We start from the raw sequence: 11,453 nt of genomic DNA, 5'->3' as shown, positions 1-11,453 counted from the left end.
TATTATTCAATCACCTCCCAACCCAAATAAGCAATGCAGTTTACGAAATCTAGGCTGCGTCTCCCTCTGCGACTTTGCCTCCGGCATAGAATTCTAAACCTGTAGCCTGAAGCTGGATGGAACACAAGCCGATATTTCATAAATCCCTCCCACTCACCTTGTCATAGTCATGGAGTGACTGCAGGAACTTCATATCTCCCAGCAGTCTCTTGCTAGGAGGCCAGAAGTCTTCAATCTTCTTGCCTGAGCCCGAAGGGTCCGGTACGCGGTCGGGTTTGATGTTCTTCAGGATGCAGACGGCTTCTAGGACCAGCCGGACACCAGCGGGTGGGCTCTTCATGGTTTTGACCACTGTGATGTCCTGTTATCAAGACAAGACACATTTTTTTCCTGATCAAAATATTCACCAATATCGTGGCGACGATTCTCCGTCTTTTTCGTAAGTTCTTCATAACGGTGATAGTATGTCAGATAATACAATTTTAAGCATGAAGCTTGAATCATAGATGGGTATAAGACAATGTGTGATTATTTTTTTATTTAATCAAGTTTTTTTAATAATAGTCCAAATTGGTTGTGAGAGTGTGTATGAACAATTTTTAACTGTATGTGCAAAATTCTGTAATGCCTTCAAATGACAGAAATAAGCCTGAGCAGGAGAGGCACAGCATGCGTGTACTGGTGCACGTGCATATGATGCACAGCTCATTTTAAACCCAAAGTGTCTTTGCATGAGCTTCAGATGTCATCAGCAATACGTCCGAATGTCCCTCCCAATGGTCTTCCCCGACTGTCCTTTTGTAACCGATGAGGGGGTTCTTGTAAATGGAGTTCACTTTATCTTCTTTGTTACTGTACCTGTGGTGTGAGTGTCTGCAGAGCAGCCAGGGCAGATTCCAGGATGGGTATAGCCTCAGCCAGCTCAGCGTCGCATTCATCCTTGATGGCCTTGGCTGCCATGGCTTGCTTGTTGGCCACCTCCTCATCAGCTTTCACGACCTGCGATTGGACAGAGGTTGAGAAATGTGAACAAAATAAGGGGCCAGTTCTACAGGGAGAACGACAGCAAAATTTGTTTCCTTAAAAAGAAAACTTTCTATACTGTTTGGATGTGTCAACGTAAAAAAAAATATTAATACTGAATTGCTTTTTGTTAGCATTACAAAAGATATGAACTTTCCAATGACACATTGAATGAAAAAAAAAAAAATTCAATTCAAGTCGGACTTTAGTCAATATCCACAACACACATTGCCGTCACAACCCAGCACTGAATGTTATCATCAATGTTGTGCCCAAATTGCTATAAGTGCAATATTAACAGTCTAACTTCGGATACAGCATGAAACGAGCACAACATAAAACCTATTTTATTCCAGGAATCATTGCCTCTAATGCTAAAACAACCCCAATTTATTCGTTGAAGGACATCATACTCTTTGAAATTTGTTTACACTAACTTTAAATCTAATCCTGCCAGATGCTAAAAAATGCAACAGGTGTATTAAAAAGTCTGTAGGACTGTGTTTTGCATTGAGCCATCAACACCAGTGCACAGATTGCAGATTCTGAGACACTGCCGGAGTTGTTGCAGTTGAAAACCACAGACTCTGAGGCAGTTTGCTTTGGGGTATTTTTAACCAATTGGACCTTGTTTATGCTCGGCAGACTTCTCACCATGACAAGCGTTGCACGTGAGCTTTTTAGACAAAATACCCTGGAGGATTGGCGTTACCCCTATGTCTAGATTGTCATCCTGCTGTGAGATGTTCATTTCAAAATGGACACGATGCGGTGTTTACCTTTTCCGTCTTTGCCACTTCTATTGAGTCGCGTTCAATGACCACCATGATGTCGTCCACCTCCTTGCTAGCAACCACCAGCTGGGGCTGCAGTGCCTCCAGCTCCTGCTGCATGGTAGACACCTGGGAGGCAGCGTTCTGCAGCTTGTCCAGGCCCACCTCGTAACGCTTCTTGTTGCGGTAGACGATGCTGCAAGCAAGCAGTATGAGAACGGTGTCTTTTAACCTTTTAGCATTTGAATTACATTGTACTACACGGTATTCAAGTATTCAGTGTACTAAGTCTATAGTGTGCTTGTTTATTTGATTGCAGGGGCCAATTTTGTGAAGCAAATATATGTGAGGCACTGAAAAAAACGCTAGGCACTGAACATAGTAGTTAGTAGTCAAAATGTCAATGTTCTCCACTTTTATACATCATGGCTGATCATTTGAATTCTCTGAAATTATGGCAATCAATTCCATACCCAATGAACTAATTCCCTGCTTGAAGAATTCTTTGACAACAAGTACTTGGTATGGGTAGTCACCATTCCCAAATTGTTCAGATGCATTTGTACTAGGACCGTTTCAGGTTAAAAAAAAAACATAACAATGTTGTGTGGCGTTACTTTCTCTTCTTGCCGAGCAGTGACTTGAAGGTGCTGATCAGCTCCAGGTAAGATGTGGGCGTGACGTAGTTGTGTCGTTCCAGCTCGCTAAGGAAGCGTTCTGACAGAATGCGGGTGGTAGTGTGGAAGCGCTTGCACATGCTGATGCAGCCTTGCTGGATATCGTCGTCCAGCTCCACGTCATCTAGGAAGCGGGTCGCTACGGCCTGCAGGGCGTCCTCAGGCCAAGACTGTGGGAGGGGTTGAGAGAGAGAGATGAGAGAGGCAAATGGTGAATGGACTTGTGATTTACTTTTGAAGAGACCGAGAAGGTAACCTCAACCAATTCGGTTTCTGCGATTGATTCTCTTTACCTGGAACCAGTCGATGGTGCAACAGTTCACCAGTGACGGGAATTTCCTGAGTCGGTTACGGAAGGCGTCTCCGATTGGACTCATGGCCAGGACGATATGCATCTGCTCACGCACACGCTCAATGAACATGTTGAACAGGGAGAGAGGCGTACCGTCGGTCTGCTTGGACTTCTCTCGCTGCCTGCAAATCAAGAACGTTTGGGAGTTGGTATTCAGTGAATGCTAAAAGTTGTGTATTTCACCGGCATTATGGACGAAAATGTGATGTCTGTGACAGAGCAAATGAACCATGATAAATAATTAATGACTCAGAGAAATGATCCACAATTACAAGTCTGTAATGACCTTGACCATTACTAGATGATGGATGTAAAAGATTTGAAATATACATTTTCAGGTTTGAAGAGGCTGTGCTCTGACACCGCTGTCATGGACATTACGTTTTCTTCCATACCACTGGAATTTCCCACATGGTAAAATTCAGCATTTTACAAATTAAAGTATAAAATACGTATGATTATGATTTCATACCGGATGAAAAAAGTAACTTCTTGGGTTAAAGTGGACTAGTATACAAATTTGTACACTCTTTCCTTTTCAGATCCAAGACAAGTTAAATGCAAAGAATATGTCTTATGTGCATAAAGCCAGTGATTACAATATGTTTCTAGGGTTAAAATGTTTAAAGAAAACATGAAGATCCATGATTCCTCAAGAGCCTATTTAAAAGGGTTTACCAAACTTTGGCATTGATTCCAGTCTAGGCTCCAGTGTTCACTTTTTGTTATTTGAGGACCCTAATATGACTCACTCAGCATCAGGTCCAACTTGGATTCGGGTTTGAGCATCAAAGGCCCCTAAAATCATTCAGCAGACAGGGTTGTATCCACAGCTGGGTTACAAGCCGAGGTTTGATAAATGGCCTGTTATTCTGATTGGATAATACCCACCTGTCAAGCACCCTCATCTTCTCACATATCTCTTGTTTCTCATCGTTAGGATACAGGTTGGGCACCTCACCGGCATTCAACAGGTTGTTGATGTCTTCCAAGAAGGATTCTTGCTTGATCTAAGAAGTTGGTAATGAGTATAGAGATAATCATTATTGCTGTAAGTTGGGTTTGATTCATACAATTTGAAACGAAAAATAGAAGTATCTTTTCTTTTACTTTGAAATGTTTTGAGTGAAGATGAGCTTCCAGTAATAGCCTGCGCCATTTAGTCAATACAGTACACGTAAAACCATTGCTAAGATTATGATCTGACCCCCTCCAAACTGTTATTGTATGCAAAGGATGACAATGATGAAACTATAGTCTATCTACATGTATGTATAGGCTCACAACAGAGAAGGCGTTCCAGTAATTTGAGGTTAACTAGGTCAAATTTATTGTCATTGCACTACCAAAGACTCCCAGAACTTTTCTAGATTTTTGGGGGGAATTTGGTCTCTAAAATCTCTTTGCAACTAATAAGGGCTGAAAAGGTGTGTTCGTGAACAAAAGATTAAGATGTTCAAGACTTTCAAGGACTTTATAAAATAAGTCAAAGGTTCTTGAACCTGCAAACTTTAAACTCACCTGTGTGTCACTGAATAGAAACAACTCATGTCACTTCAAATTGCATTATTTGATAGACGCATATTAACGAAACTTGTGACATTCAAGTACCTTCAACGGCTTTATAAGTTAGTTCAAAGGTTCTAGAACTTGTGGAGGTTCCACTCCCCTGTATTTAACTACTACTCTCCCTCAGTGCACTTGCATCGGTCACTCCACATAACACAAGTTTACAGGGGCATCTTTGCAAAACTTCAAGACACTCAGGTAATTTACACGGCATGTCAAAGGTTCTAGAACTTTCGAAGGTTCCACTCACCTGTGTGTCACTGAATAGGAAGACCCCGTGCTGCTCCCCCTCGGTGCTCTTGCGCAGGATCATCTTGAGATCCTCCCGCCACTCAATCATGGTGTAGCTCTTGCCAATCTCTACCTGGAACAGCTCGTACTCGGCCATGTGAGCCGCTAAACGAGTCAGGGACTGCCGGCCACTGCCACCGACGCCTACCAGCAGGGCGTGGCCGTTGGGCTGCTTGATGATGCGGGCAATGCGCGACACGTGCTCCAGGGCAAATCTGGAGTGCAACAAGGAGGTTGTGTGGATGGCGTTGAAGGGCAAGTCAAAATATTCAACAAAATGGGGAAGGCAGCTCAAACAAATTATTTTTTTTTGCTGCAAGTCATACAAGGCACCACAGGTTTCTTAAACAGAGTGGCCCTCTAACACTGAGAACCAAACTTAAAGAAGGATTGTAGAATTAGCATTCCTTTAGCATGAACATTGAAAAACTTCCCAAAATGTTTGCCTGTTTCATGCAATCCACGAGAACTGCAGATTCATGCATGATCTGGTTACCCGTATGCCTTAAAAGTGCCCACTCTTTTCTCTTGTTACTTGTCAAGACAGCCCTCCTCACCAGATCATGTAGGGGCCAATTCTGCTGTTCGGGGATTCAATCATTTCTTTAAATCAACAACACTATTTTGTACATTCCATTGTATTCTAGTCCTTTGGCAATGAGTATACCAAAATGTAAAGTATATACCAAAATGTAAAGTAGTTAATAGTAGGAGTTAGGCTTGAATAATGAGACAATGTAGTTCTGAGCACTTGTGCTTTCACAAAAGGACTCTGACTTTTGAATACATTCAGAGTTAGCATAAACACTTTGCTAAGCATTGACATGCACCATGAAACTGGCCCTGTCAGGGCCCCATTTCATAGCGCTGCTTAACAGCCAATTTTATGCTTACCTAGCCTCCATCTATTTCATAGAAACTGTAAGCAGTAAGCACAGCAAAAGTATGCTTAACCAGAGGAAAAAGTTGCTTAAATCAGTGACGTAACAAAAGAAAAATCTCCATGCACGCCCAACCATTAGCAAATCCATGCCATGAAACCGTGCTTAAGCAGCAGCATGATTTTCTGCTATGGTAAGAACAACTTTTCTGCTTACTGTTTTGCAGCGCTATGAAATTGGGCCAAGGTCTATCAATGCAATGATGAGAGTGTGTTAAAAGCCCTATTCTCTTTAAATTCTGCAAAAGCCATGCCTATACTACCCGTATCAAAAATATATTCTCTCCATACCTGAAGAGGACAAGATTCATGGGTTTCTTGCTGAGGGCGTTGAACTCATCCAGGTGGCCCTCCACAATCTTACGCAGCTGTTCCACGTCCATGACCTCGATGTAGTTCTTGTTCTCGTTCTTGGGGTCGGTGAAGTCGCAGAAGAGCAAGCTGCGCAAGTCATCCTCAACCACCTTGCCGTCTCCGTCAAAGTCCAGGTGAGCAAAGAGCTGGTTGAAGTCCTCCTTAAGGTGGCTGGAGACCACGTCCTGCATGAACTTGACCAGCCAGCCGTGGTCATTGCTGTCTACTAGACGGTCATAGTAGACACGGAACACCTTGGGGAGTGGGTAACAAGACTCAAGGTTTGACATCACATACGTGGAAATGATTTTCAATGGAGTTTCCAATCAGGAGACGTTAACTCTGATATGGGCTTTGACCTTATCAACATAACTCTGCATGAGTTCTGTTCAAGAGGATCTCACTCCCCCAACTTCTTGCTTATTAGTACAGACGTCTTAGGCACTCAACCATTGAGTTGTAGGTCTCATACTTGTTTGTTATTTGGCAATAGAGGAATGTAAGTTGTTACATATTTCTTTTATTTTTTATTCAAATTCATATTTTTTATATACTTAAAGACTTTATGGAATTGCCATGGTCCAGTGGTTACGGTGGTTGACTCATGCACGATGGCGCATGGGTTCAAACCCTGCCAGGAACATGTGTTTGTGCCCTTGGGCAAGACACTTAACCACAATTACCTCTCTCCACCCAGGAGTATGAATGAGAACATGTGAGGGTAGAGACCAAAGTGCACTGATAACGGCTGCCGCGTGGTCTCGTGGCCTGAAGAACGGGGGATAATTGTAAAGCACTCTGAGATAGTTAATATGATTGAAAGCGCTATATCAGCAATACAATTTGTGTTTTATTTTAACAGAGTGTTATGTACAGGCAGCACATTTTCTGACGAATACAAAACTCGGTTTAAAAGTGAATGCAACAAAACACCTATATCCGATTCCTTAATCAATATCTGATTAGTATAATCAGCTGAGGTTAAAAAGTTTGCAAGGGGGTCAAGTCTATCATACCTCATGCACCCAGAGCCTCTTCATGACGGCCGGCGTCTCACAGTAGTCCGGCACCGACAGCAAGACGCCCTGGATGACGCGAGCAAAGTCACGCAGGTTGAAGAGGTAGTGGGACTTGGCCGGGGTGGGCAACAGGTTGGCCATGGTGGCCTTGTAGACCTGGGTAGTGGCATAGACGATGTGGTTGCCTACTGCCTCAAACTCCTTGCCGAAACCTCTGAAATAGGGGAGAGGAGAGATTCAATGGTATTAAAGGAATAACATGAAAGGCAGACAAATAGCTCGTGAAATTCAGGTGAGGGGGACACAGGGCTAACATTATTATGATTCTAGGTATGGCTTTGTAGAGATGGAGTACAAGTTAAACATCAAGAGTTATAAAGGGTGGACCATCAAATTATCTGAGAATCTTTCAACTACTCTTAAATGCTTAAATGCATGCACACTTGTAATTTGGGTTCTACAGTATGTCCCCTTTAGAGGGCACGTGTGGTCTAGCGGTAGACACCAGGCCTCATGATCGTGAGATTGTGGGTTTGAGTCCTGCCGTGACCATACGTGTTGTGCCGTCACAGGTGTGTCCGTCTGACTTTTTTTGAAATAACTACAAAACCATGAAGTCAATTTTGAAAATTTTTGATTGTGCAGATACTCCTTGTCCTTGGCCTACGAGTTTCATTTTATTTCCATCACGCCTCACTGCACAATGGTCAATTGAGCACAACAACATTTTTGGACACTGTGACCAAGTTCCTGCATGTTGTGAAAAAAGGCTGATGTGGTTTGGGATTGGGATTGGAATCATTTGCCCTTGAGCATTAAACTGATGTCTTGCCATGATGACTGATAGCCAGGCAAAAGATTCCAATCCAAACCGCAGCCCTTTTCACAACATGCAGGATTTTACACAGCTTGCATAACACAGCACTGAAATTCATTAAGGCAAGGAACTTGGTCACAGCCTCCAACCCCGGAGACTGTCACATGGCTACATCAGCTGCACGAAATTGTATAGTGGTCAGCAAATCATACGAAAGAAGAAGAAGACAGCCTCCAAAAAAATGTTGCTATAATCAATTAGGCAAGGATAAGGAGTATCTGCACAATCCAAAATTTTCAAAATTGACTTCATGGTTTGGTAGTTATTTCAAAAATAGTCAGATGGACACTTTTTTGGGGACATACTGTATAGTCGTTAAAAACACTGCATCTTTTAGCAATGTTCATGTAAGTGGAACGCATAATTCACCAAGCCTTACCTGGAAGTAATGTGCCAGTTCAGGATGCGCTTGAAGATGGTAGCCATGGTGTCGTCGTCAAACTCATTGATAGTGACGGTGTTGAAGTGACGTAAGAAGCGCGGGGTGATGATGTTACGGCCGCCGCCCGGCGGTCCCATGGCCGCAATCAGCTGGATGTCAGTCAGCTTCATAGCTGCGCACTCCTTGATGTCGTACCAGTTCCAATGGTCCATCCACTGGCGAAGCAGCTCGATGGGGGGCTGGGCGCCGTATTCCTCCCTGGCTGGCATGTTCAGATCATCCACAAACACAATCTATGGTAACACGAGTATAAACAATCCTAAGAATTCAAACAAAAAGCAGTAAACCTTTGTGGGCCCAATTTTATAGCTCTGCTAATGAAAGATTTCCGAAACTGAATGTAAACAGCAAGGAGCCTTTAATGTTGTCATATTCATCGGTTGTGAATAATGGCACAGATAAACATGTACATCAAAAGATGGGTGAATGATAAATGTGATGCGATCAAGCTACATGAGGCATTTGTCGGGAATTTTCATTTGGAGATACAGGCCAAAATAGGGCCACTTCATCACATCACTTCATCACATCTCTTGGTGTTCCGACTTCCATAATTTTTTAACTAAAGGTGGTATCACCATGCGGTTTTCACAGCAGTAATGCTGAGATTGTGCTTTTTTCAAATCTGTAATAAAAAAATTTTGACCATGGTCGACAAACGACTCATTTACCTTGATCGCATCACAATTGTTGGTTCCGGGTTCATTGTACATTAATTTTGAGAATTTGAGAAGTGTGCTACCTATCAGACACAAGCGCATACTTTCTAACCACTTGGGAGTGCGGTCCATCAGAGTGTCCAAACACTAAATCATTTTCTACCTCATATATCTATTCCAAATAGTACCTCCTGACAAAAGTAAAATGTGCATTAAAACGTTTTATTTATTTTTTTACTGTTATTTATCTATCCGTCTTTGGCGCTTGCACTGCTGGATGATGTATGAAATAAATAAATTAATAAAAAAAAAAATAAACTAAAAATGTATTTTGTTCTCTCACATGACCTATGTGTAAAGCAGCTTGTCTTTTTTTTCAGTATCGAGATTACGTACACTTAAGAACAAGTACATAAATCTGCTGGTAACAAGTTCAAAAAGTTATTGTACTACACTTGTGCTGACAAAGTATTGTTGATGTACCCTAACGTGGCGTGGCCCCCAACGTGGCGCACTTTGATTTTTTGCCTGTAGCGCCTACCTAGAGCAAAATTTTTAACTGAAACTTCACAGAAAATGAAATTTCATCAAGTTCTAAAAACTCCTATTCATAAATCGCGAGTTTATTTACCCATAACAAAGTTAGAAGAAAAATGTATTTTTGGCGTGATTTTCCGATTTTATTTTCAAGTGCAAAGTGAATCCTTTGAAAATGCCCCGAAAAAAAAGAAAATAATTTTCTGACAAACATCTGGCTGGGTATGTAAGTAGAAATAATAATTATTTATCAGAATTTATCAAGTTTACAGAAATTCTTAAATGTTAATTTGGATTTTTCCGAGATTTATTCAAGTGAGCCACGTTAGGGAACACTCCGCCAATTTGTGCCCAATTTCCAGACGCCACCGTTTTTGAATTTCGGATTAAATTTTATGAAACCAAAATTGTTCACAGAGGTTAAATAGCAAGCCTTAAATAAGGTAAAAGTACTAGTATTTTACTGCATGAATTTGAGGTTTGTCAACAAAGAGGTTTGGAAACACTACACGAGGAAAGTCGGGTAGGTTTCGAAGTGCGCCACCTTAGGGAACACGACTTTATAATGTAATTGTTCTCTGAAACGACCTACATGTATAGCATCTCATCTTTTTCCTTAAGTATCAAGATTACGCACAGTTAGGAACAAGTACAAACATCTATTTAGTAATAACCTTTGAATAACAAGTTCAACAAGGTATTGCACTACACCTGGGCACGTATTAGTTTTAGATGTTGAAGGTGTCAGTTTTGTGTCATATTTCAGAACAAGCCAAAATGGTAACTACCTGTAGGAATGTTTGAAGCTCCGTTTCATATTTCAATGAAACTCACTTTAGTCCAACATAATGACAACAAATGTTACATTTCCAGTTTATAAGAGTGACATCTTTTTTCATCTGTTGATGGCTGGACTTACTGTCTTTTTGCCGAAGGGTGGCCCAAAGACTCCCTTACGTCTCTTGTCCAGCTTGGACATGATGATGTTCTGTGTCTGATTGGCACTAGTCTGGGCAGAGAAGTTGATGATGATGGGTTTGTACACCTCCTTGTCTAGCTTGGTCAGAATGAAATCCTACAGGACAAGAAAAAAAAGAGAAAAAAAACAAAGTTGGTCATTAAGTAGTTGTTCAAACTTCACAGATATTTCTCATTGATGACAGGCCGTTAGATGACCTCTCAAGTTTTGCCTATGGCACTGATGCTAGCATTTATAACAAAAATGCCACCTTGCTTGTGGCAAATTATTTCAAATGTACACACGGTAGGTTTAAGAACACAATTGAACAATAAATTAATTTTAAATGTCCAATTTAAAAAAAAAACGATATTTACACAGATTTGATTTGGATAACACCTTAACTTGAAGGGACACACAGAAATGTACAAATATTTCAACGAAGTCTTTCTTCCACAACTAAGTAACTCAGTAAACAAAGCATTTTGCCTAAAACATAATTTTTACAATCTCCACTGTGGATTTTATGATTAATGAAGCATGCACAAAATTTGAGATGCTTTGCACTTTTTGCATGTGTTCCAAAATAACTGTGGGTAAATAAGCAGATTAAAGATTTTGGAAATCTTAAATTTCAAAAAATTATGATGACCCTGAGAATTGTTCAAATCTTTAAAGTTCTGCTACTCACCGTGACGTAGATTGACTTTCCAGTACCGGTTGGGCCAACAAACAAGCAGGGTTTCTGATGAGTGACCAGCATCTTCATGAGCGCAGTGGCTCTTACTGTCTCAATAGTAGGCACGATAATCTTGTTGGCGACGGCGTCCTTGGGGATGGGTGCCGCGTCTTTGATTTCCTCCACCCAAAGCTCCCAGCGACCGATACCCTGTGGATAGCAAAAGATTTTGTCTTCAAGATGACAGCATGCCAGTAAAAATAATTTCACAGGGAGTATCCGCTCTGTTCACAAGTACCCCCT

The 11,453-nt window shown here is 41.4% G+C and overlaps 1 protein-coding gene across 7 annotated transcripts in view; it reads right to left on the bottom strand.

Annotated features, from left to right (window-relative positions):
- LOC119740448 (dynein heavy chain 7, axonemal-like) overlaps window positions 1-11,453 on the bottom strand; it is a 100,328-nt gene that overhangs the window by 56,214 nt on the left and 32,661 nt on the right. For all 7 annotated transcript variants that reach the window (XM_038215764.1, XM_038215765.1, XM_038215767.1 and 4 more), the window contains 12 exons: window positions 11,163-11,360; window positions 10,433-10,588; window positions 8,255-8,550; window positions 6,996-7,212; window positions 5,917-6,233; window positions 4,645-4,900; window positions 3,717-3,835; window positions 2,767-2,947; window positions 2,414-2,643; window positions 1,803-1,992; window positions 859-999; window positions 158-361 (listed from right to left, as the gene is read on the bottom strand). In XM_038215764.1, the coding sequence (XP_038071692.1) occupies window positions 158-361; window positions 859-999; window positions 1,803-1,992; window positions 2,414-2,643; window positions 2,767-2,947; window positions 3,717-3,835; window positions 4,645-4,900; window positions 5,917-6,233; window positions 6,996-7,212; window positions 8,255-8,550; window positions 10,433-10,588; window positions 11,163-11,360 (2,505 nt within the window). The remainder of the gene's footprint in view (window positions 1-157; window positions 362-858; window positions 1,000-1,802; window positions 1,993-2,413; window positions 2,644-2,766; window positions 2,948-3,716; window positions 3,836-4,644; window positions 4,901-5,916; window positions 6,234-6,995; window positions 7,213-8,254; window positions 8,551-10,432; window positions 10,589-11,162; window positions 11,361-11,453) is intronic.

The sequence above is a fragment of the Patiria miniata genome, unplaced genomic scaffold, assembly GCF_015706575.1.
Source record: "Patiria miniata isolate m_02_andy unplaced genomic scaffold, ASM1570657v1 HiC_scaffold_5, whole genome shotgun sequence".
Taxonomy (NCBI): Eukaryota; Metazoa; Echinodermata; class Asteroidea; order Valvatida; family Asterinidae; genus Patiria; species Patiria miniata.
The sequence above is the reverse complement of the archived record's forward strand: the minus strand, read 5'-3'. Positions and strand labels throughout refer to the sequence as shown.